Source organism: Dermacentor andersoni, chromosome 1, assembly GCF_023375885.2.
Source record: "Dermacentor andersoni chromosome 1, qqDerAnde1_hic_scaffold, whole genome shotgun sequence".
Lineage (NCBI taxonomy): Eukaryota > Metazoa > Arthropoda > Arachnida > Ixodida > Ixodidae > Dermacentor > Dermacentor andersoni.
The window spans coordinates 350,188,960-350,215,993 of NC_092814.1; the positions used below are offsets into that span (position 1 = coordinate 350,188,960).

Below are 27,034 nucleotides of genomic sequence, written 5' to 3' on the forward strand. Positions count from 1 at the left end.
GGCGCTGTCGATGCTTTCGCGGTTGCGCAGTGGTGAGCCGAACATACTATTGGAGTGTCCTTCCAGATGTAGATTTGGTGACGGCTTTGATCCGGGCAGAGTGCGGTGGGAACAGGTTCACCAAATTTGCCGGCCACTGAAGCATGGATGATAAAGCTCGCCACACGAATCCAGTGGAGCAGCGTACCGGAAACTAGGGATGAAGGCAGCGAGTAAATGCAGGATGGAGAAATACAAGTGTGAGCCTCTCATCGTGTCGGTGCCTCCGTGCCCTCTGACTGCCCAGAGCGTATTGCTTGGCTTTAAGCGTCCCGCTGCTGGCGCTGTCGATGCTTTCGCGGTTGCGCAGTGGTGAGCCGAACATACTATTGGAGAGTCCTTCCAGATGTAGATTTGGTGACGGCTTTGATCCGGGCAGAGTGCGGTGGGAACAGGTTCACCGAATTTGCCGGCCACTGAAGCATGGATGATAAAGCTCGCCACACGAATCCAGTGGAACAGCGTACCGGAAACTAGGGATGAAGGCAGCGAGTAAATGCAGGATGGAGAAATACAAGTGTGAGCCTCTCATCCTGTCGGTGCCTCCGTGCCCTCTGACTGCCCAGAGCGTATTGCTTGGCTTGAAGCGTCGCGCTGCTGGCGCTGTCGATGCTTTCGCGGTTGCGCAGTGGTGAGCCGAACATACTATTGGAGTGTCCTTCCAGATGTAGGTTTGGGGACGGCTTTGATCCGGGCAGAGTGCGGTGGGAACAGGTTCACCGAATTTGCCGGCCACTGAAGCATGGATGATAAAGCTCGCCACACGAATCCAGTGGAACAGCGTACCGGAAACTAGGGATGAAGGCAGCGAGTAAATGCAGGATGGAGAAATACAAATGTGAGCCTCTCATCCTGTCGGTGCCTCCGTGCCCTTTGACTGCCCAGAGCGCATTGCTTGGCTTTAACCGTCCCGCTGCTGGCGCTGTCGATGCTTTCGCGGTTGCGCAGCGGTGAGCCGAACATACTATTGGAGTGTCCTTCCAGATGTAGATTTGGTGACGGCTTTGATCCGGGCAGAGTGCAGCGGAAACAGGTTCATCGAATTTACCAGCCACTGAAGCATGGACGATAGGCTCGCCATGCAAGTCCAATGGAACAGCGCACCGGAAACCAGGGATGAAGGCAGCGAGTAACTGCTGGGTGAAAAAAGACAAGAGTGAGTCTGTCATCTTGTCGGTGCTTCCGTGCCCTCTGACTGCCCAGAGCGTATTGCTTGGCTACAAGCGTCCCGCTGCTGGCGCTGTCGATGCCGTCGCGGTTGCGCAGTGGTGAGCCGAAGGTACCAATGAAGTGTCTTTCCAGACGTAGATTTGGTGACGGCTTTGATCCGGGCAGAGTGTGGCGGGAGTAAGTTCACTGAACTTGCCGGCCACTGAAGCATGGACCATAGGCTCGCCACGCGAATTCAGTGGAACAGCGCACCGGAAACCAGAGATGAAGGCAGCGAGTAACTGCAGGGTAAATAAATACAAGTGTGAGCCTGTCATCCTGTCGGTTCCTCCGTGCCCTCTCATGGTGACCAAAGCAGCACCCAAGCACCTTAGGCGAACTGAACATCGCGATGGCACCGGTCGTAACGCTCTTTTTGCAGATGCTGTGAGGCTAATAAACGAGTTCGGGCGACTTGACGCGCCATGTGAGTGCGATCGATGACTTCACAGGCGTTCTCAGTGGCAATGCGTGGCACAGAAGGTAGGATGGTGTCAAAGGGCAATGTGGGTTCGCGAGCATACAAAAGAGAAAAGGGTGAATATTCTGCGGTGTCATGTCGGGATGAGTTATACGCGAATGTCACGTAGGCCAGCGTGGCATCCCAGTCGCGGTGATCGTTGGAAACGTACATCGACAGCATCTGTATGAGTGTTCGGTTGAGACGTTCGGTAAGACCGTTCGTTTGTGGGTGGTAGGCGGTGTACAGCTTGTGCCCCGTGGCACAAGAGCGGAGAACGTCGTCCACAAATCGAGACAAGAACGAGCGGCCGCAGTCTGTAAGTAACTATCGAGGTGCACCGTGGTGGAGAATGAGGTCGTGGAGGAAAAAATTGGCGACGTCAGTTGCGCAACTAGTCGGCAACGCCTTTGTTATCACGTAGCGTGTCGCGCTATCAGTAGCGACGCGATCCACTTATTCCCTCCACCCGTCATCGGAAAAGGGCCAAACAGGTCAAGGCCTACGCGAAAGAAAGGTTCAGAGGGAACTTCAATTGAATAGAGTCGTCCGACAGGTGGCAGGAGAGTTTTCTTCCGGCGCTGACACAATTCTAAAGTTGCGACATAACGACGCACAGAGCGGTAGAGACCCGGCCAAAAGAGCCGGCGTCTTACGCGGTCGTATGTACAAAACTCCAAGGTGTCCCGCCGTCGGTGCATCGTGAAGTTGTTCGAGAACGACGGATCGCAGATGACGAGGAAGGACAAGGAGCAACTCAGGGCCGTCAGGCTTGATATTGCGGCGGTAGAGGATGCCGTCGTGCAGCACGAACATGCGGCACGTGCCGTCGGTGCTGCCAGATTTCACTCCGGCGATGATGGACTGTAAGGATGCGTCGCGTTGTTGTTGAGCGCGCATGTCATTCATGTCAGTCAAAGCCATAACGCAGGTCACCGGATCATCCCCAACAGGATCGGGAGGATCCACGAAGTTACGCGAGAGGCAGTCAGCATCCTTGTGCAGACGTCCAGACTTATAGTTGACAACAAATTTATTTCCTCGAGCCGCAAAGCCCAGCGACCTAGCCGTCCTGTGGGGTCCCGGAGGGACGACAGCCAGCAGAGGGCGTGGTGGTCTGTAACGACCGAAAACGTGCAGCCGTAGGAATATGGCCGGAACTTGGCGACAGCACAAACTGAAGCCAAGCACTCCCGCCCGGTGATGGAGTAATTTCTTTCAGCAGGTGACAGCAGGCGGCTGGCGTAAGCTATCACGCACTCGGTACCATTCTGCTGTTGGGCGAGAATAGCGCCGATGCCGTGACCGCTTGTGTCAGTGTGGACTTCGGTCGGTGCAGATGGATCAAAGTGGGAAAGTATGGGAGGGGTGGTCAGAAACCCAATGAGAGCGGCGAACGCGTGAGCTTGCTCAGGGCCCCATGCGAACGGCGTGTTCTTCTTAAGTTTTTCGGGATCTGGTTGTACACCGGATGCGTCAACTAGGTGTCCCAACACGGTAATCTTACCGCGCCTGAATCGACATTTCGTGGAGTTCAGTTGGAGGCCGGCTTTTCGGAAGACTGCAAGAATTGCAGCGAGTCGGGTAAGGTGGCTGCCGAACATGGAAGAAAAAACAATAACGCCGTCAAGATAACAAAGACAGGTGGTCCATTTGTAGCCTCGCAGAAGAGAGTCCATCATACGTTCAAATGTCGCAGGAGCATTGCATACGCCAATGGGCATGACTTTGAACTGATGTAAACCATCAGGTGTGATGAAGGCCGTCTTCTCGCAGTCCATTTGATCAACTGATATCTGCCAGTAGCCAGATCGAAGATCAATGGACGAGAAGTATTTAGTTCCGTGCAAGCAGTCTAAGGCGTCATCGATGCGTGGTAGGGGGTAGACGTCTTTTCGGGTTATCTTGTTTAAATGGCAATAATCGACAGAAAAACGCCAGGTGCCACCTTTTTCTTTCTTTGAGACGACAGGTGAAGCCCGGCCAAGGGCTGGCTGATGGTTCGATGAAACCTTTTCGGAACATTTTGTCCACTTCTGATTGATTAATCGACGTTCAGCATGCGAATCATGATAGGGACGCCGACGAATAGGATTGGTGTCTCCAGTGTTGATACGGTTGTGAACAATAGATGTTTGTCGTAAAGGTTTGTCGCCAAAATCAAAGATGTCAAGGTACGATTCCAGGAGGAGACGTATGTCCGTGGCCTGTGCAGAGGTGACGTCAGGTGCAATCATCTTCGCGAAGTCATCCCTTAGAGAACCAGAGCTGTGAGCTGCAATTGCTTCTAAGAAACCACTCTCGGCATTCAGACTTTCAATGTCATGTTCGGAAGTATTAGAAACGCTGGCCAAGAATATGCCGCCCGGAATCGCTCTAGGGCACAGGCTGAAATTCAGAAGCGGGAGAACTACGCCGTTATTAGTAATCGTCAAGAGTGTATGCGGAAGAGCAGCGTTCCGGTTCAAAAGAACGTAGATGAGGGGGCGAAGGACATATTCACCGTCAGGAATCTGTGGCTGTGCGGTCAAAGCGACGTAAATGACTGCCTCAGGTGACAGACGCACATCTTGAAGCGAACACAAACAAGTGCGGTGGAGCGATGCTCGGAGCATCGGCGACTTGAGGCAGTTCCAACTGAAGAACGCCGGTTGCGCAGTCGATGAGAGCGGAATGATGGGATAAAAAGGCCAAACCAAGGACAACGTCGTGAGGGCAATTGTCGATCACAGCAAAGAGAACAGAAGTAGGGCGACCGGCTATAATTAAACGCGCAGTACACATTCAAAGAACAACCAGCACGCCACCGTCGGTCACACGAAGCGCTCAGGCAGCTGCGGGGGTGAGGACCTTCTCTAAGCTTCTACGTAGGCTTGTACTCATCACAGATACGTGGGCTCCAGTGTCGACGAGTGCTTGGACAGGTACGCCGTCTATTTTAACGTCTATTACACTTCTGCTTGTGGGCTCAGACAGAGGATTTGCTGCGGTAGTAGGCAATGCTGCACCAGCTCCGAGGGCTGCATTTCTTAGTTTTCCGAAAGGGTGCGGCCAAACGCCACAGGGGACGAAAGGCGACGTGGCTGCGGCGAACGGGAAGATGGGCGACGCGTTTGCGGTGAACGAGATTGGTGTCCGCGCGGCGATGGTGAGCGACTGTACCACGTGTTCCTAGCAGAGTTGTCGGCGCTGTTACACTTGGTGGTGGGCGATACACTGCCGGCATTTCCATTAAAACAGGTCAGTTTGGTCGGCGTGCGAGGTGTTGAGGGCCACGAGTTGCGACAGTATCGGGCGACATGACCAATGCGGCGACAGGTGAAACATATCGACTGGTCGTCTGCGGTTCTCCACTCAGTCGGGTTGCTATAACGCGGAGAGAAGCGTCGGGCTGGAGCGAAAATAGTAGAAGGGCGTTCGTTAGCTCTGGGATTGGCGACAGCGCAGACAGAATGTAGGCCAATGTTTTCAAGTTCCTGTCGAACGATGCCTTGCACGAGGGAAACTGAAATAGGGGTAGCATCAAGGCTACGGCGAACAGAAAGCTGCGGGGGCCATCGTGTCCAGTTCACGTCAAACGATTCGCACCACGTCCTCTGATGGCGACGCATGCCGTTGTGCGGGCTAATCTTCACACGTGGACGTTGCGGCAGTAAACTCTGGTGAATTGTTGCAGGACGCGTCGGCTTTTGGCCCGCTCGAATTGACGGCACTCTTTGATAATAGCATCCACTGTAGAGCAGCTTTTGCACATGAGCAGACCAAAGGTGTCGTCAGCAATTCCCTTGAGCCCGTGCCCTACCTTCTCAGCTTTAGTCATATCGTGATCGGCTTTACGACAAAGCGCCAGCACGTCCTGTATATACGAAACATAGCACTCCGTGGGGGATTGGGCACGAGAGGCCAGTTTCTGCCTTGCGGCGATTTTGCGGCCGGCTGGTTTCCAAACAACTCTGTTAACTTCTCTTTGCATTGGTCCCAGCTGGTCAGCTCCTCTTCATGGTTTTCGAGCCGCACCTTTGCCGTGCCTCTTATGTAGAACAACAGGTTAGCTAGCATAAGCGTAGGGTCCCATCTGTTGATTCCACTCACACGTTTGTACATAGCAGCCCACTCATCAACATCGGCGCCATCAGTCGCGCAGAAAGTTCCGGGATCCTTGGGTTGCAGAACCACAACTGAACGGGACAGCGATGTAGCGGGCGATGCTGACATTGGAGGCGGCAACGACGTTGATCCCGCGTGCTAACCGTCATTCATGCTGAGGACGGTGATGCGACGTCCACTGCGGAGCTCCGTTTCCAGCCGCGGTACCCCGCACCCCCCACCAATATGTTACGGGGATGTTGAGAGTATATACAGACTGTATTTACAATGTATATACGAGCAGAGTCAATGGGGTTAAGATGGCTGACTAGTAACAACACGCAGCAGCCAGCATCTCGCGATCTTCTACTTTCTCTCTCTTCTTTCAGCCTTCCGTAACAATATGTAGGCGTCTGTGGATGTTGTCATCGTGGGCTCTGTATGCCTTTGTAAGTTCCTGCATGAGTGCCTTGATCATAGAGTTGGTGTCAGGTCGCGAGTAGGGAATCTGTACTTCATCAGTGGAAGAGAAGGCCGATCGATCTTGCCTCACTGTCAGCGAATTAATTGCCAATCACACCACATTGATTACGCACCCATTGAAAAGTGATCACGTGGCTACTTAACTCCGCACTGTGATGAAGTTCGGCGATTTCCAGCACTAGCAGGTAATATGGTGCTTTCTTTAAAAAAGCATTTTAGCACCTGTTGCGCTGATTTGGCATCGCAGAATACCGTCCATTTATGAGGTGTCTGCGTTCTCATAAAACTGACAGCCTCCCGTATTCCCGCAAGTTCTGCAGCCGTAGATGACGATTTGTGGTCTAATTGAAATCGCCGAGTAATACGAAGTTGTGGGATGACAAATATGCAGCCGTTGTTCAAGTTAATATGCATTTATGAGTACAGGGGTAAGAGGCATGCCATTATTGAAGCGCTCTGGAAAACATGGATCACCTGGATTTTTTAAATGTTTGCCAAATACCCTGCGCACTGTTGTTGCATCATTTCTCCCCACCGTATTGTGTGAAGGTACGGACGTTCATATCACACAGTGACGCACGAGTATAATGAATGGATTATGTAATTTTTTCTTTCTGTTTTGCCGGTTTATTTGTCAGCAAAAGCAACTCCAGTGACAAACTTTCCGCACTTAAATCTGTGCTTAGCAAGGAATCTCTGGGCGGCTGTTATCTTCAAAGTAACCGAGAACTTGCCCATGCTTCGTTTAGGCTCAGGGGCTAACGTGTCTAAGCGGACCGAACCGGGTACGGGCCAGTTTTCAAATAACCGGGCCGGGCTGGCCATAACGGGCCAGCGCATGGCACTTTCTTGCTCGGGGCACGTTTGTGCCAGAAAAAAAATGGTCAGCGTGGTGTTCTAATTCGACCCCCTTTCCAAAAAGCACCAGCTTGGGATCTGGGTCCATATCCTCAAAAAGTACTGCCGCTAAAATTATGCATCTGAGTAAGTTCCAGCCAATCGTGACGCTGAACATAGTGTCCGGTCAATGGCAAACAGCTCTTGCGAACAAGAATCTTTGCGAATTCGCCCCATGCTGCGCGAAGGTTCGCAGGACCCGCCGTGGTTGCTCAGTGGCTATGGTGTTGGGCTGCTTAACACGAGGTCGCGGGATCGAATCCCGGCCACGGCGGCCTCATTTCGATGGGGGCGGAATGCAAAAAACACCTGTGTGCTTAGATTTAGGTGCACGTTAAAGAACCCCAGGTGGTCGAAATTTCTGGAGTCTTCCACTACAGCGTGCCTCATAATCAGAAAGTGGTTTTGGCACGTAAAACCCCATAATTAAAAAAAAAAGAAGGTTCGCAGCCTCGAAGTTATGCGTAGCATAGAACTAGAGAAAATAATTTCACAAAACGGCAGTTATAAGGGAACGTGATGTGGAAACGTTGCACACAAGGCGTACGCGCGCTCCTGTTCCCCCGTGACTCTCTCTCTCTCTCTCCCTCCTTCTCGTCCTCCCTCGGTATCGACTGCTACGGGCCCCCTACCACGGCACAATACACCGAGCCCGATGTCCCCTCGTTTCAAAGCGCACTTAAAGCTGCCGTCTGCTGAACTGCTGCACAGAAACAGAAGCGAGAAAAAAATCATCATCATCATCATCATCAACCTGGTTACGCCCACTGCAGGGCAAAGGCCTCTCCCATACTTCTCCAACTACCCTGGTCATGTACTAATTGTGGCCATGTTGACCCTCCAACCTTCCTAATCTCATCTGCCCACCTAACTTTCTGTCGCCCCCTGCTACGCTTCCCTTCCCTCGGAATCCAGTCCGTAACCCTTAATGACCATCGGTTATCTTCCCTCCTCATTACATGTCCTGCCCATGCCCGTTTCTTTTTCTTGATTTCAACTAAGATGTCATTAACGCGCGTTTGTTCCCTCACCCAATCTGCTCTTTTCTTATCCCTTAACGTTACACCCATCATTCTTCTTTCCATAGCTCGTTGTGTCGTCCTCAATTTAAGTAGAACCCTTTTCGTAAGCCTCCAAGTTTCTGCCCCGTAGGTGAGTACTGGTAAGACACAGCTGTTATACACTTTTCTCTTGAGGGATAATGGCAACCTGCTGTTCATGATCTGAGTATGCCTGCCAAACGCACCCCAGCCCATTCTTATTCTTCTGATTATTTCACTCTCATGATCCGGATCAGCAGTCACTACCTGTCCTAAGTAGGTGTATTCCCTTACCACTTCCAGTGCCACGCTACCTATCGTAAAGTGCTGTTCCCTTCCGAGACTGTTAAACATTACTTTAGTTTTCTGGAGATTAATTTTTAGTCCCACCCTTCTGCTCTGCCTCTCCAGGTCAGTGAGCATGCATTGCAGTTGGTCCCCTGAGTAACTAAGCAAGGCAATATCATCAGCGAATCGCAAGTTACTAAGGTATTCTCCATTTACTCTTATCCCCAATTCTTCCCAATCCAGGTCTCTGAATACCTCCTGTAAACACGCTGTGAATAGCATTGGAGAGATCGTATCTCCCTGCCTGACGCCTTTCTTTATTGGGATTTTGTTGCTTTCTTTATGGAGGACTACAGTGGCTGTGGAGCAGCTATAGATATCTTTCAGTATTTTTACATACGGCTCGTCTACACCCTGATTCCGCAATGCCTCCATGACTGCTGAGGTTTCGACTGAATCAAACGCTTTCTCGTAATCAATGAAAGCTATATATAATGGTTGGTTATATTCCGCACATTTCTCTATCACCTGATTGATAGTGTGAATATGATCCATTGTTGAGTAGCCTTTACGGAATCCTGCCTGGTCCTTTGGTTGACGGAAGTCTAAGGTGTTCCTGATTCTATTTGTGATTACCTTAGTAAATACTTTGCAGGCAACGGACAGTAAGCTGATCGGTCTATAATTTTTTCAAGTCTTTGGCGTCCCCCTTCTTATGGATTAGGATTATGTTAGCGTTCTTCCAAGATTCCGGTACGCTCGAGGTCATGAGGCATTGTGTATACAGGGTGGCCAGTTTTTCTAGAACAATCTGCCCACCATCCTTCAACAAATCTGCTGTTATCTGATCCTCCCCAGCTGCCTTCCCCCTTTGCATAGCTCCCAAGGCTTTCCTTACTTCTTCCGGCGTTACTTGTGGGATTTCGAATTCCTCTAGACTATTCTCTGTTCCATTATCATCGTGGGTGCCACTCGTACTGTATAAATCTCTATAGAACTCCTCAGCCACTTGAACTATCTCATCCATATTAGTAATGATATTGCCGGCTTTGTCTCTTAACGCATACATCTGATTCTTGCCAATTCCTAGTTTCTTCTTCACTGCTTTTAGGCTTCCTCCGTTCCTGAGAGCTTGTTCAATTCTATCCATATTATACTTCCTTATGTCAGCTGTCTTACGCTTGTTGATTAACTTCGAAATTTCTGCCAGTTCTATTCTAGCTGTAGGGTTGGAGGCTTTCATACATTGGCGTTTCTTGATCAGATCTTTCGTCTCCTGCGATAGCTTACTGGTATCCTGTCTAACGGAGTTACCGCCGACTTCTACTGCACACTCCTTAATGATGCCCACAAGATTGTCGTTCACTGCTTCAACACTAAGGTCCTCGTCCTGAGTTAAAGCCGAATACCTGTTCTGTAGCTTGATCTGGAATTCCGCTAGTTTCCCTCTTACCGCTAACTCATTGATCGGCTTCTTATTTGCCAGTTTCTTCCGTTCCCTCCTCAGGTCTAGGCTAATTCGAGTTCTTACCATCCTGTAGTCACTGCAGCGCACCTTACCGAGCACGTCCACATCTTGTATGATGCCAGGGTTAGCGCAGAGTATGAAGTCTATTTCATTTCTAGTCTCGCCGTTCGCGCTCCTCCACGTCCACTTTCGGCTATCCCGCTTGCGGAAGAAGGTATTCATTATCCGCATATTATTCTGTTCCGCAAACTCTCCTAATAACTCACCCCTGCTATTCCTAGTGCCTATGCCATATTCCCCCACTGCCTTGTCTCCAGCCTGCTTCTTGCCTACCTTGGCATTGAAATCGCCCATCAGTATGGTGTATTTTGTTTTCACTCTACCCATCGCCGATTCCATGTCTTCATAGAAGCTTTCGACTTCCTGGTCATCATGACTGGATGTAGGGGCGTAGACCTGCACAACCTTCATTTTGTACTTCTTATTGAGTTTCACAACAAGACATGCCACCCTCTCATTAATGCTATAGAATTCCTGTATGTTACCAGCTATATTCTTATTAATCAGGAATCCGACTCCTAGTTCTCGTCTCTCCGCTAAGCCCCGGTAGCACGGTAGCCCCGGTAGCCCCGGTGCTCGCTTCTTGGCACTGTATATGCTTCTTTTGGCCTCCTAACTTCACTGAGCCCTATTATTTCACATTTACTGCTCTCTAATTCTTCCAATAGCACTGCTAGACTCGCCTCACTAGATAACGTTCTAGCGTTAAACGTTGCCAGGTTCATACTCCAATGGCGGCCTGTCCGGAGCCAGGGATTCTTAGCACCCTCTGCTGTGTCGCAGGTCTGACCGCCGCCGTGGTCAGTTGCTTCGCAGCTGCTGGGGACTGAGGGCCGGGGTTTGATTGTTGTGTTCATATAGGAGGTTGTGGCCAAGTACTGCACCAGGGTGGCCAATCCTGCTCTGGTGAGGGAGTGCGTTACCGGTTCTGGTCACCGGGATCAGGCCACACTCCAGGCCTGTTTATGCAATTTTATCAACACGCGTTTTTTTTTAATCCGGTGGAAAATTGCGTGGCACCGGGATTCGAACCACGGACCTCTTGCACGTGAGGCGGTGTTTTACCTCTACGCCACCGCTGCACGTTCGAGAAAACCGTTCGAGGCCGGGGGTAGTGGCGTGCCCTTGTAATCCAGCTGCTCGGAAGCCGGTGCTAGAGGACGGGTTGAGACTGGGAATTCTGCCCCGTGTTTGGCCCATGTCGATCGGGTGTCCGCGCTAAGCTGGGCGTCGATACGGCGACCCCAGGGGAGCCCGGTGGTGGCCAGGTCGCCTAAGGAGAAAAAAATATTATTTACTAAATAGCTAAGATAATCGGCTATTTCTTGCGCTATCGACTGTGACTAAGGCTCCTGACCATTCATCGGGCATAAACCTGTGTGCTTCAAGGAAAGCGAGGGGCTATTTTTCATGGCTTCGCCCGACGTATGTGACAACTCGCAACAAAACTGCTACAACTTTAGTGACAAAGACGCATGTCCTGAGCTTCATTGGCACACGCGCTGCCCCATAGTTAGGCATGTGGAAAAAAAGATGCCTCACAAACTAACCCGCCCGCATCAAAGGTATGTTGCCAGCTCCACTGCCAGCTCCATTCTATGATTCGATAATGTGTTGAGTCTTGTGTTTGCGGAATTGGTTTCAGTTCACTATGTGTTCAGTTCACTACTGAATTCAATTCACTATGTGTTCACGCAAGCTAGCTGGTCGCGCAATTGGGTGGAGCGGCAGTGCATGGAATTTGATAGCGCAGGCTTCTTTGTGTGGTCTCAAGGACTCAGTAATGCCGTCCTAAGAATTGCACAAGATATGGCGTTTTTTTTATCGACCTTCTTTAAAAGCTCTGCACCCTGTGCCTCTGCAGGTACAACGACTTCAAGAATGACCCGTTGTCTATGTGCAACTGCACACCACCAGAGAACCCAACCTATGCCGTCGCCGCCCGATATGACCTCATGGACCCGCAAGGAACCTACGATACACCCGGGATGTACAGGCACGCTGTCGGAGGCATCGATGCGAAGGTGAGGCTTCGATAAAAGAGAGAGAGAAAGGAGTATGTCTTGTGGGGAAGGAGGAAAGGCTAGCACTATCTTCTGCTACCCATGCGGGAGCCCAGCTCAGCGCCAGCAGGTTGGGCGCGATGGGATTAAAAGAGGGCGATAAAACAATACGACGCCTGTATGAGCCCCGTGAGAGTGGGTTTAGTGCACTGTTAGCAAGTTAGTATTGCCATTCGTAGAGCAGCGCTCGCATCATCCGATTCTAATTACGCAACGCGTACAGCCCACTCACGTCAACAGCTTTTGTATTCAGAACTTTTTCTGCGAAATAGCGCTAACGTGCATAGAATAATTTGCATGGAATATACGCGTGTTCCGTGAACATCTGGTTTTGTTTCTTATTTGCGTAGAACAAAGGAGAGAGGAGGCTAGCTATACGCTACGCACAGCTTCAGATGGCATCACTGGTTGCTGTAACTCTTCGTTTAGACGCGTGACACTATCGCTGTGGCATATGAACATACGCAAATGAATATAGGTTCACGCTGACGCAGGCCGTTCATGATTATCCTTAGTTCTGGCGGGGTCATTGTCTATCAACTTAAGCGGAAAACATATGCTCACCTTGTAGATGATCATTATCATTTATTAATTACGAGGTGCGGGAGGGGGTGCACAAACAAGAAGAAATATAATGCGCAATGGTCGTTATTTTGGTGCTTTGGGGGGTGGGTGCAAAAAGAAACACATTTGAACATGGGGCCCTATAACATAAAACTATTCCGATATGTTTTATTCCAATCTCCTGACGTCAAATATGCGTAAGCGCCGACGCAAGCATCGGGCGGTGACCCGAAGGGTTGTCTAAAGAGACCAATCGAACGCTCTCCTCGTTTATAGGAAGTCACTTTTGTTTGCTTTAAAAACGACTAACATTGCCTACACTGAGCGGCTTGTTTTATCTAATAGGCTGACAAGAAGCGAGGAGCACGCTGAAGTGGAGACGGACTCGGTTGGGCCGAGCCAGTGCTCTGAAATTCGATAACCGAATGAAGAGGGTAGTGCAGGCGTCTGCGATTGGTCCGCTTTCCCTTACTTAGCTTGAGGTGTATGGTCGAAAATCGCGGCGGCACGCAACGCAAGGTTAAGATTGCCTCTAAAACGGTCCTCAGCAAAGAAGAGGTGGCAGAGCGAGGTCGTAAACGTGCCGAAAATGCTCACAAACGCTACACGGCCATACAAAAGGTTTCATTGTACGCAAATAAACCCGTGCTCTCCGGCAGGTGCGAGTAGCCAGTGCCGGAGCGATCGGTGACAGCAATCTTTTATTCCTTTCGGAACGCGGCAGCCTACGGCTATTCAGAAAAAAAAAACTGTTTTGTTCGGCATATTAAGGCATCTTTAACGCGTACACGTGACTGACGCGGTGAGTTTTCGCGGTTTTGTGACGTCGCGCGGCAGGCAGGTAATGTGGGGGCAGTCTGAAAACTTTTGACCAATAGCCGAGGGCTAATGGCGAAAAGGTGTCGAATCAAAAATAACTATTTTTCTTTTGTTCGGTCCAGTGATGCATAATTAGTGTGTACACGTCGTATCAGATGGGGAGCTGTCGCGGTTTTCGTGACGTCGCGTGACACACAGGCGAAGGGGGGGGGGGGGGGGGCAGTCCAAAAAAGTTTCCGACAAATCACAGAGGGCTGATTGCAATATCGGAATAGAAAAGTTTGGAATAGCTTTAAGTTATAGCGCCCATGAATTCGGCATACAAAATATAGTACTCATTAACATTTGTCATTCCCTGAAGTATGCAAAGAGTTGCGGTATAAATTTGATGGAGTCGCGTTCAGTAACTATGCCACCAGGCAGTTCATTCGATTCTTGGGCTGCATCCGGCAGGAATGATCCGTTAAAAGCGTTTATTGAACCTGGAGGTTGTTATAGGCGAACAGTGTTAAAAACGCGACGGCAGGTGCGATTTGCAGGAAGCAGTAGTGTTTCGTAGCGTCAAAAGTTATAATGTAGTTCTGAATATAGCTGTCCTAGTTTAGCGCTTCATTGTTTATTTTCTTTCTTTTCTTCCTTTTTTTTTTTTTTGAGGGAAACAATTTAAACCTCACAAATACCCCTAATGAAACAACAGCAGTTGACCCAGTTACAATACTACAGATAATACGGCTCACACAGACAGAAACAATGAGCGCTTTCACAGAGCTATTCGTGTGAAAGTTCCGCGCTGACAAAAAGGCAGGGCTGCAGGGGGCCTTGCTATTGATATTGTCGTTGTAGTGACCGTCAAGAACACAGTAGGTAAACTGTGAATGGCGAAACTTGTGCACACAAAAGCAAGGGACAATGAAACAACAACGAAAGCGGCTAACACAGTCGGCGATCGTTGGAAATCTGGGGCGCTATAACTTAAATATATTTCGAATTTTTCTATTCCAATTCTGCAGTCAGCCGTCCGCGATTGGTCAAAAACTTTTTGGACCCCTCCCCCCCCCCCCCCCCTTCGCCTATCTGTCATCCGACGTCACGAAACCGCGATCGCTCCCCGCGCGATATGTGTTACACTGAAAATGCATGATTCGACCGAACAAAAAAAAATTATTTCTGATTCAACGCCTTTTCGCCATTAGCACTCTGCTATTCGTAAAAATGTTTTGGGCTGTACCCACCTCACCTGTCGGTCCCGCGACGTCAAAAACCGCGAAAACTCACCCCGTCAAAGTGACGTCTAAGCGTTAAATATGCATTAATATGCCGAACAAAACTTAATGTTTTTCTGAATATCCGGAGACTGCCCCTTTCCGAAAGGAATAGAAGATGGCTGCCGCCGATCGCTCAGGCACTGGCTACTCGCACCTGCCAGAGAGCATGGGCTTATTTACGTATAAGAAAACTTTTTGCGTGGCAGTATGATGTTACCGAGCCCTTTCGGCAGGTATACGACATCGCTCGGCCAACTCTTCTTTGGTGAGGACCCGTTTTAGCGGCATTAACCTTCCGTTGCACACCGCCTGTGATTTTCGACCAGCCACCGCAAGCTTAGTAAGGGAAGGCGGACCAATCGCAGACGCCGGAACCACTCTCTTCATCCGCTTATCTATTTTCAGCGCGCTGGCTAGGCCCCATCAAACCCTCTCCACTTGAACGGGCTCCTCGCCACTTGCCAGCCAATTAGATAACAAAAACCGCTCAATGTAGACAACGTTACTCGTTTTGAAAGCAAACAAAAGTGACCTCCTATAAACGAGGAGAGCCTTTGATGGGCTGCTCAGGCAACGCTGCGGGTCACCGCCCGATGCTGGCGTCGGCGGTTACGTAAAGTTGACGTCAGGAGATTGGAATAAAAACATATTGGAATAGTCTTGCGTTATAGGGCCCCTGATCTGCGGGACAAGCGCGTTGGTTTTTATACTTAAGTCATCGAAGGTTCCAGAATAATCGCTCGTTCCCGCGTATCTTCTAGAAAATTCTACACAATTCGCGTCGCGCATACAGGCAATCATATTACATAAGATTTTGTGACAAGACAGCGGATAGAACCATCGATAACATTCGAGAAATTTCCGATACATGCAGGCGCATTCAGCGCTGAGCGATAGCGTTTGTTAGACGTGAAACGCGGTCGCCCGAGAAAGATAAACATGCGCACGTGTCAATGTCATTTCTTGATAGCATAGCGCGGGCCAAAGTGGCAGTGAGCTTGTGAAGGAACACCTTCGTGAAGGTGGTCCGACGTTTCCATTGGTAACACCGAAGCCTTCAGCGTCGTACTGGTGTGTGCTATTAAGGTGCATTCAAACTTTCTTTCTTGTGTTGTCCAAGAAAGTTGCGTTGGAAGAAACGATTATTAAACAAGCCAACAGTGATCGTACACCAAAAGTACGCTGTTCAGCTTTAATATTCAATCACTATGTGCTTTACTAGAACCCCCCCAATAAGGCAGAAAACAGTTCACCAGCAGACGGAGGACTGACAGGAAATAGGCCGCGATCACTATTATCTCCCAACAAATTAGGTAGGGATAAGTGAGAACTTTATCTACCTCATGAGCTTACGCTCAGTCCCTGTCTTAAATTTTGGTTAGTTTCGTAAAGTTACACGCATGTTTTGTTCCTGGAGTAATGAACATCCGTCTAAATCACTGTGTGTAATCTTTCACTCTTGCTTTACTTTGGTATTTATCTAGTTTTGTTGAATTGGAATTGCCGTCACCTGTGAAAAAAAAAAAAAACAGAAATTCGGCCGAGCGAATGAAGGATACCTGAGGTGCGTCTGCTTTTGGTAACAGCGTGTTAGCACCATCGATGAGAATTCTGGCCTCGCAGTTTAGCCGTAGTCCTGAGAACGCTTCAACATTACTGAACAGAGACAAACTTTAACGCGTGTCACTGCTGCAGGAATAATTCCTAAAGGGAACTGCATGGTGTTACTACAGACGTGGTCACCCATAAACCTATGGGCAACCTTAAGGCTGAATGCATTGCTCTGATGATAAGAGAAATCTTCGAAGCTCTTTATTTTCGATATGCTGTTCGGACTATGCCCTACAAGCTTAATGGGAAATTTCTCAAATTTTTTCTGCACGTAGTTATTGGACACCTAAAGACGCATACGTCTTTGCCTAAAAGATAATAGCGGCCCTTTGTCAGTATCCAGGTATCCATAAAGCTTAAACGGAAGCATAAATGAAGAATTCATAGGCACATGTTGAGCTGCCTAATAAACAGCGTATTTTATAGGTTATGAATATTCGTTCTTAGCACATTATAACAAAAAACATGCGAACGAATCGAATATTTGAATGAAGAGTTAGTGGTACTGAATATTCACGTCCGAATATTCGATTATCCGGCTAACCAGTTACATAAACCTGGCATCCAAGTTATCCATTTTTATAAATCCTGATAAACGGTTTTCAAGTCCGAGTTACTTCCCTACGATTAAACTGGATAGCCAGATTGACGGATATTTGCAAGCACTAGAATCTACCTGCCATATGTGTGCTGCACCGGAGGCGGGATGCTGTGATGTGGTGGCGACGTTTGTGCTGGCGGACTGATTGTCCGCTACGATAAAAACGGCACGCGCACACTCGTTCGAATTTTCACCTCTTTTCAAGGCAAACTTAAGTAAAAATATTTCGCAGGAGCGATCATTCCCGCGTGATCTATGTACCGGGCTTGTGTGCATTGTGTAAGCATGGTGAGGGGCCCATGAACAAATGTTTTTCTCGAGAATGTGCCAATGTTAGTGTACCTTGGCACATCTGGGGGCGAAGCCTCCATAGAGACACATACGCCCAAATCATGGTGGTTCATCGGCATCTCATGTGGTTTAGCGCTATCTGTGTGACGACGGAACACTTCTGGCGGAACAAAAAATAACGTGACGTCATATTCGTTAAAAAGTAAGTGACGTCGTTTTTGTTGTCAAAGCAGCGAAACTTGTCTTGGTGTTATGCCTTTGTAGCAATGTTTTACAATGCTCTGCAATTAAACTTACGGGCATTTATAGCTTTTTAGCACGGAAACGCAAGTCTTACAGGTCATGCACAGAACATCGTTTCTTTGCGAACTGAAGAAAGCGTTGGGTGTTCAATGCTGGGGCCCTGTTCTCTAACGGTTCGATTTCCGAAGAATTCACTTTGGCGGTCGCGTCACATTTGGCCGGTCCCCTGATGTAATGAGAACGAGAGGAAGGAAAGACGCCAATCCGCGTGCAGGCTTTTTTTTTTTTTCTGGAAGTGAACGTCACAAACCAAGCGAAAATATAGCAAATTAGGAAGGCTTCTTGGTAAATTAAAGATAATTTGTTGATGCTATTGAATAGGTTTGCTTTTCATTATTAAACACGTGTGTGACATACTGCCGGAGAGTGCTTTAGCGCATTTTGTTTACTGTGGTTGACCCGTTGATCTGCTAGGTGGTACGTCGTACGTTAACATGGCGTGTAGAAACTCCACTGGAGTTGTCTAAGTATGCGTAAGCATACGCCCAAACTTATGTTAGCCCACCCACAGGCTTCAAGTTGGCCTAGCCCCAAATTTAACTTGGCCCAGCCCCAAATTTCAAGTTGGCCCACCACGAAATTTAAGTTGGCCCACATCCCTATTTCGCATTGGCCCACCAAAAAATTGCAACTTAGCCCATGTCGAAATTGGCCGGCGTCACCCATGCGGCGGCCAATCCCTCCTCCCAAACCGAATTCTTCGAAAACCGAAGCCTTACAGAATGCGGCTCCCGGTCGCATTGTCGGACGCCAAGCCCGTCGACCAGCGCAGCCGCACCGAGGCCGCCAAGCAAAAAAATCATCTGGCGGTCGTAACTCACTACTGTTGACTGAACACGTTAGCCCACGATGAAACACACCTCGCAGACCCAACACCACCAGCATTCAGACAAACGCTGACAAGCAAATAACGCAACATGTGAGTGGGCCGTACAGCAGCAGTTGCACACAAGAGCTGCATTGCATTGCACTTGATAGCGAGGTTAACCAAGGCATGAATGCCCCCATTTCATTAGCGGGCTCTAAAAAAGGGGTAGCTATTGTTAGCGACGATTGTTTCTCATCTACATAAATTATTTGCCATCCAACATAACGTCCGCAATCAGATTATTTGCTGACGACTGCGTAGTTTGTCGCCAAATTAAGACACCCGACGACCACATCGCTCTTCAAAAAGATCTAGACAATATTACAAACTGGTGCACGCTATGGAAATATCACCAAATACATAAAAATGCAAATTAATGACGATCAGCTGAAAGGAAACTAACTCTGTTTACACTTACACGCTAAATAACAGTGCTGTCACTGTCACCCCCTTGTACAAATATCTTGGTATGCATATTGCAACAAACTTATCATGGAAGGCGTATATAAAACACGTTACAGCAAAAGCATCTAGCACACTTGGTTACCTAAAACGAAACCTACGTGAAACCCCTTCAGCCAGTCGTGAAATAGCGTACAGAACCTTTGTTCGTCCTCAGCTCGAATTCGCTTCCGCCATCTGGTCGCCACATCAGGAATATTTAATAAATTCTCTCGAATCTGTTCAAAACCGTGCCGCACGTTTCATCGCGAAAGATTACAGTAGGCATTCTAGCGTTACTGCTATAAAGAAATCACTATCACTCCCATCTCTTGAATCTAGAAGGACGATAGCTCTGCTTTGCTTACTGCACAAAATCACTCACAGTCAGCACGCAACAACATTACCCCTTTCCCGCCCATTTCGCACATGTCGCCGCTTATATAACGCACACAATTTCACACGTCTGTTTGGCCACAGAAATGCATTTAACAAATCTGCATTACCTCTGGCAATAGCAGCTTGGAAGGATCTTCCAAGCCACATTGTTGAAATTAATAATCTGGGCTCGTTTAGAGAAACATAAAAAAAAAATGATTCCGTAGTTATGCGCACACGTTTCATTTGTACCATGTGACTTGACTGTCGTCATTCTCGCACCTTGCAAGCAGTTTATAAATATACATGCGTTTGCAGTTCTTTGCCAGGAGTTCGATGCGCGTTTCTGATCGTCCAGAGTGTTGTTGTTGTTCTTCATTTGCTTGATGTTAATCGGCGTCTGTCTATTCAATTTTTTTCAGTTGTTTGATTTGTTGTTAGCTATGTTTTCCTGTTTTCGCTACATGTTGTTTCTCTTACCCCCCTCACGCAATACTCCAGTTGGAGCCTGTGAGGTATGTGTATAAATAAATAAATAAATAAATAAATAAATAAGTGATAGCGATATTTTTCTCCATTGCGGCATATATAATTCAATTTTTGTTTTTTGTTGAATCTAATCAATTTGTCTTGTTTTTAATTTAAGATATGTATGTATTTAACGATGTTTGTCCCCTCCTCATATAGCGCTTCAATCGATACCCCCCATAGCCAGTGGCGTAGCCAGAAATTTCGTTCGGGGGGGGGGGCTCACGTTGGAGCTTGGCCTCGTCACATAATTTGTCGAGGGATCAAATGCATGAATAATAACTGCATTGCAATTGCCAAAGATGCTGCAAACAAATTCTTGAACGCTACGCACTGTCAAGACAAGTAAAATATGTATTTTTTCATAAAATACTGTATTCTTATGTCCTAAAAATTGTGCCAGAAAAAACTGATATCAATGCTTCCATGCATGTTGTTTGTCTATTTATTCAGAAAGAAAATATCACACGAACTTTAGAACTATATCAATGCGAAACATGCAAAAGAGTGCATGCCGCTGATATGATAAATGTAAAGCCCATGAAATGAACATGTTGAGGACAAATATGTTAATGATACTTTGTCATTCGAAAGCCTTGTTTACTTTTTTGTACATATGCAACGGCCAGGGAAAAATCTCAGTGGCGCTGTCCTTCATTCCAATGTACTGCGCAGGAGCAGCTGTCACTGGTTGCGTATTGTAATTGCACCAAAATCGTAGTCGCAACAGAGATCACATATAAAAAGCAGCAGTTTTGCGAAATATACATTAGAAATTCGAAGTACAATAGAATACACAAATGCCAAGATAAAGATTGATAAAAAGCAAAAAAAATTTTCTCCGGAAGCAAAGTTCACTGCATGTATCCACAAAACCTCGCAACAAGATATTTAAATACACGTTTAAGTAACCAATAAATCTACGTATCTAAGCAAAAGTCACTTTATACAGAGTATCTCAGGTAATTTTAGCCAGAGTTTAAAAATATGCCGATGCACTCTAAGACGACGTGACCAAGTGCATGTTGCTAACTTTCGTACGTGGTGTGTCACGCTATATTTTGTATTTTGCTTAATTAGATTTTTAATCAAGATTGATAAACCAACTTCTTAAGTAACGAAGTTAGGAAAAAAATTCCATTTAGAAAATTGCGGGGCGGTTTGCAAAACGTCCGAACAAAGAGTTTCTGTCTTTCTATATATATATATATATGTTAGGTATTAGTGTATTTCAGCTTACTGATGATGCCCGCGAACTACAAAACTAGTAACATGCCCGCTTGCGCGTCGTGATTGCAACCGCTCCCCAACGTTCCGCGCATAAACAGCCATAGGCGCGCTACCACTTAAACGGCGACAGGGCAACCACGTAGGCATCGGCTGTGCCGTTTACGCCAGCGATGTGCTCCCCTCACGAAAGTTCGTCATAGCGATAAGCAGACGCAGCGGTTATCGCTTGTGCTGCCGGAAGCAACAAGTCCGTCATTTCGCGATAGCTGTAAGCAAATTGAACATACCTAAATAAAAAAAACTAAGTTTAAGTAAAATGGTGCAATAAGAGTATCATTAGTGACCAGACAAGGTATTTCACTGAAATTACGTTTATTTCCCATGCGCTTTCACAGCAAGCGCTCGAAGAGGTCACCTTCTGCAGCGATACAACACTGGGATCTTCTGAGAACGCTTGCTGTCGCTGCCTTGAGCACCGTCGGTGAAATGCTGTGGCAGACTTCAATTATCTTCTCCTTTAAGGCTTCTGGAGTCGTCGTTTCCGTCGTGTATACGTGATCCTTAATATAGCCCCAGAAGAAAAAGTCAAGAGGGTTGAGGTCGGATGACATTGCCGGCCACAGCACAGGCCCGTTTCTCCCTATCAATTGCCCTGGAAAAGTAACATCAAGGCTTGCTCGTGCTTGACTGTCGTGCTTGACTGGCCCCGTCGTGCTGACACTACATTGCGTCAAGCTGGGCTAGTGGCATGTTGCAGCAGAAGTCTTCAACCTGGGCTTTAAGGAACTGACATACCTCTTGCCGGTCAGAGTGTTGTTAAAAAAATAGGGCCAATGACTGTGCTGTCATATATTCCGCATCAAACGTTAAAAGACCACTGATATTGGCGGCGGGATATTCCTAGCCAGTGGGGATTTTTCTCATTTCTATAGTGGGCGTTGTGGATATTTACTTGGCAATTTCAGGAAAAGTTCATCTCGTCAGTCCGGATACCTTGGTGAGAAAGTCAGAATCCTACTCCTCCAGAATCAAAATCCAATTCGCAAAGTTGAGTCGCTTTGGAAGATCCCTGGACTCCAGGCATTGATGCAACTGCAGGTGATAAGGGTGCAGTCCAGCTGTTTTCAAAATCATCCAGGCAGTTGAGTTGGACACACCGAGCTGTGCGCTCACGCTGCGCGTGCTAGCGTGTGGATTAGCTGCCATGAAAGACAAAACGTTGGAGCGAACCCCATTATTTATGACTCAAGCTCTCTGCCTCTTTCTTGTGAAGCTGTCGGTTTGCTTCAGTGACTCGTAGGTGTTGAATATTGTCATCGGGCTCAGTCGCGTACCCGGGTGCCAGCTTCGAAATATTCTTGCAGCCTGCCGTCTCTGTCTGCTTGCAGCTACTAGGGCAAGGATCATGTTTGCTTTTTCTTCATTGGAAAAAGGCATCACGAAATTGCTCGCGCTTTAGCGGCCGATGCACGATAGTCTGTTTATCACTGTCTGGAATTACCACCTACCACTACAACCACGTCCATCAGTCGCTTTACACAGCACAGGAGATGACGGTTGCTAGCTTAAATCGAACAACCAACGCTTGCGTCGCTGCTCTGTCGCTTTTTGAGTGGCAGCTAGTGCACCTATGGCTGTTTGTGCGCGGAAAGCTTGGGAGCAGTGCAATCACGACACGCAAGCGGGCATGTCACGTTGTGTTTATTGTATTTCGCGGGAATCCGCAGTGAGCTGGAAAAAACTAATACTTAATAGATAGAAAGAGAGAAATTGTTTATTCGGACGCTTTGCAAAGCGCTCTGAAACTTTCTAATTCTAATTTTTTTCCTAGCTTCGTTGCTTCAGAAGTTAGTAAATAAGCTACACAGTGCATACAAAAGTGAGATACGTGCATTTGGTCGCGTCGTCTTAGAGTGCATCGGCATACTTTTAAACTCTGGCTAAAGTTAGCTGAAACACCCTGTATAATGCGTCAAACAAGGCAACTAAACATGTTGCGCGATCACAGATTCACAGATCACGGAATCCTAAGGCCCGCACCCCCCCTCCCTCCACTCCCCCGATGCAGCGCGCGCGACGGAAGGCGGCGCACTTCCTTCCCGCTTTTCCCCGTTGCGTACACAAGACTGACCCACCATCGTCGGCTTCCCCTTCCACCCCTCCTCTCCCGCTACGCTTTCACTCACACATACAGCATGCGGCGCGTGCTGACGATGTTATCGCCCTTGGACTTCATACGGAACACGACGGCGACGGCAGGAATGCGCTTTGAGTGTCCACCTAATTGCTATCGCAACAATATAGTAAGAGTATCCGGCAAGTGAAGAGTCCTATGGCCCATTACTTTTCGCAAAAGTAGTAACAAAATCGAACTTTCAGCATGCGACAATTTGCTGCGCGGCAACAATGTCTTTTGTGCGTGTGTGTGTGTGGGGGGGGGGGGGGGGCAGCGAAATGAAGAAACGCAAAGGAAAGCATCTTGTCCACAATGGAATACCTACTTGGGGCACCTAATGTAGTTACCTAAGGAATATCCAAGAAAACGTGAGACGCTTGGTCCACAGAGAAGCATATGCATGCTGCTCATTATCCTACACTGGCGAGATAAGACTTTCCGTAAACGTTGCGATAACATCGAAACGATGGTGATGCCCTCAAGCGAACGCGTTGCAATCTGTCGAGTCCCCACAATGGTGACGGCGAGCGACCATTGCTTCTTTTTCTCGTCTGCTAGCCAGAAAGCGTCCAAAACTCTCCGAGGCCAAAATCCGCTCGGCCAGAGAAAAACGAACGCGCACCGCAGTGCGCCGCGCGGTTGTCAGGGCAACACATGAAAACGCATAACCTCTGGCTGGCTCTGGTAGCCTGCGGGTAGCGAGAACAAAAAATTGGAGAGGCTCAATGTGTCCTCGCGAATAAAATTCAAAGTGGAAAAAACAAATAAGAACGCAGTTACCTTTGCTGGCTTTAGTGTCTTGACATGGATGCTTTGGCGCAGGTGAAAAAAATGTTGATATTGTTTTCTGTGACATGATGCCAAATATGAACCATCAGAACGCTTCGTCTCATTGGACCTCGCTGCTGCTTTGCCAACTTGTCTGATAGTGTATTGATTTGGCTCGTTTCGTTGTATGGTCCGATGTACGACTTTTGAAAAGTAAATGCAGCCTTGGCATCAAATGTTAATGGAACATGAAACCCACAAAGATCCGGAATTGAAAATGTAAACCACGACTTTGGAAATGTCAATGCACCTTTCGCATCAAAACATTATGTGATCTTTATACCTCTAAAGTTTCTTAATTGAAATCCATGCGCTCCGTAGATTCTGCGGCCTCGGCGAGATGCCGCGGCGGGCCCGCTCGCCATCAATGCGCCCTTGAAACTTTGTGATCGGGTGGGGATCTTTGCGTTATGTGACTCTAGGTGCATGGCCGTCGCCACGAAATCCAGCCCAAGTTCACAATCTTCGAGCCGAAATATTTTTTCGGGCGGCAAAAATACATTCTAAACAAAATCCAGAATGATTTCCGGCGCCGTTTTGATTGGCGGTGCATCATAGCCGGAAAAAATTTCGAGGGGGGGGGCTGAAGCCCCATAAGCCCCCCCCCCCCCCTGGCTACGCCCCTGCCCATAGCCTCCCTTGCTGTTTTCGGTGGCAATTCGCTCACGACCACTTTTTGCTCGAAGCTTCGCGACCTGCTATGAATCGACCTTGAATGTGCGACGTATACATGCAGGTGACCAGCTCCAGTCTGTTCTCGTCATTGGAGTTTATCGGCGTCAGTGGGCCCACGTGGGACGACCAGCCGCCGTTCCAGTGGAGCACGAGCCAATTGAAGGACCTACACGCCGGTCAGCCCGATAGGTGGCAGTTCGAGCCAGTACACCGCAAATGGGCGGAGCCACGTGTCCAGTGGCGCTCTGAGCTGTAGAAGAAACTGCATGGCTGCGCATCTCATCATGCTTCGTCGACCGTCCTTACATCAACCTACACATTTTGTACCGCTCAATTTTATTATCTGTTCGTTGTTTATCGCCCAGCGCCAATTGAGTGGCCGATGCCCACGACAACGGTGGTTTGGGGGCGTCTGAAGCGCTGACAAACAGCCATAAGAGTAGAAAATGAAATGAAATTAATAATGCAAAATACGGGCACAAATAGAGGAACCGAAAATCAACTCCCGCCCGGAAACTAATTATCAGGACATCACAATGCGTGATCAAAGTGTGAACACAACCTCGGTTTGCCGTGGCCGAAACTTGTGTTAAAATATGATGGGCGACAGTCAATGTTACTTATGCGAAATAACCATGCTATGTTAGTAGAATCTGAACAATTGCTTTGCACTTTCCTTCTGTAAATGGTTATATGTGTCGTGTGCACAATAAAGAGACAGCAAAATGTAACTCCACTGTTTGAAGACTGTGTCTCTATTCCTCGTATTAGCACGTAGGAACCGCAGATGAAACTTTCTGTTATTTATACACCTTAAATTGATTTTTGTGCTTTTACTGCGAAAAGAAAATTTCATGTGCGTTCCTTATCAGGTGCAGATGAGGTGCAGAGATCAGTTTTTTTTTAAGAGCTTCAACGGAGCGCGCGGCCGATGAGATAACATCCGCGCCGTCAGCTCCATTTCTGAGGGATCTTTTATTTTAAGACAAAGTATTTTTAGCGCGTTATCATCACTGTTCCCTATCGGGTATGTTTATAGCCTCTATCGTCTGCCGATCCCAGAGATAGTGAAGCCTGAAAATGCGGGCCGAGATGAGCCCCTGAGACCACTTGTCGTTATAATGTTCCGTATATGTGGGAAAGTGGGAAACGCCGCAGGCCTACGCATTTCAAGCACTCAAACGACGCGTGCAGTCGCCACCGGCCTTGCGCACTTCGACGAGGACGCCGATACAGAAATTCACACGGGCGCCAGTAGCCTAGACCTCGTTGCCGTCCTAGTCCAGAGGAAAGACGGACTTGAATGGGTAGTAGCTTACCCTGGCCGGTCGCTGTCAAAAGTGGAAGGCAATTATTCTACGACCGAAAAGGAATGCCTCGCCATTATTTGGGCTGCGACATGGTGCCCCAGAAGTACTCATCACCGACAGAGGAACGGCCTTTACAGCAGATCTCACCCAAGCCTTTCTTCTTGGGTGAGGCATTTTGCACATGTGGATATCACAAGCTTAATCCAGTTTGCAATACACAAAGCACCTGCTACAGCATGAACGCGTTAAGGGCCACACAACACATCCATAATTAAAGGTGAAAAACATAGAGGGAAGCTTCAAAATACGCTCTGTAGTGCTGCAACCTATAACATATATTGTATGTGTACACTAAATGTTCAAAAAAGCAATGCATCAATGTCCCATTTGCCTTTATGTTTGTTATGAAGTTCAAGTCTATTGAAGTTTATTATGAACATATGTGCAGCAGGAATCTGCTGACACGCCCGCAGTCAAGGTGGCTGTTCGAGGTGTGCTGGCTGCCTCAGCGTAATAAAAAGAAAGAAATTGGATGAATGGCAATACCAGTGCCATTGGTTCTTGCCTCTTATCTGCATGTGCCTCCACGGCGTCTTGGCTTGCAGAGTCTGCATAAGGGAGCTGCTGTTGCTAGGCGTAGGTATTGTCTAAGCGAGAAGAAAAGGCTATTCAAATGGGGAGTTATGGAAATAAATGCAGTTCTTATGTCTGCTTCTTGCACTGTTCTTGCCTAAAAGTTTTTAAATACAGTGTCCAGAAGGGGGGGGGGGGGGGCACCAGCACTTTGACTGCTTTTATTTTTTACCTGCAGGTGTTGCTGTCAGATCGTAGCTATAGCTGCCTGCAGCATTGTAACACTTGATGGAGGCATTTGAAGTGGTAGTCAAAAATATTAAGAATCATCCTTGTCTGCATGGATGCTTTCAATTCCTAAATGCAATGGTAACTGTCGCTATTGGTGCAAGGGCCCCACATCTATGCAGCGAGTGTCATAGCTCTAAATTGAACTTTCCTTTATTGTTTCACAAGCTGTCTGATATGAACACATTAGAT

General features: G+C 47.9%; 1 protein-coding gene across 1 annotated transcript in view; it reads left to right on the forward strand.

The window, feature by feature from the left end:
- Window positions 1-24,927, forward strand: part of LOC126516578 (putative phospholipase B-like 2) — a 135,408-nt gene extending 110,481 nt beyond the window's left edge. Inside the window, exons 8-9 of the mRNA XM_055063816.1 lie at window positions 11,895-12,054; window positions 24,733-24,927. Coding sequence (XP_054919791.1) covers window positions 11,895-12,054; window positions 24,733-24,927 — 355 coding nt within the window. The remainder of the gene's footprint in view (window positions 1-11,894; window positions 12,055-24,732) is intronic.
- Window positions 24,928-27,034: the final 2,107 nt, after the last annotated feature.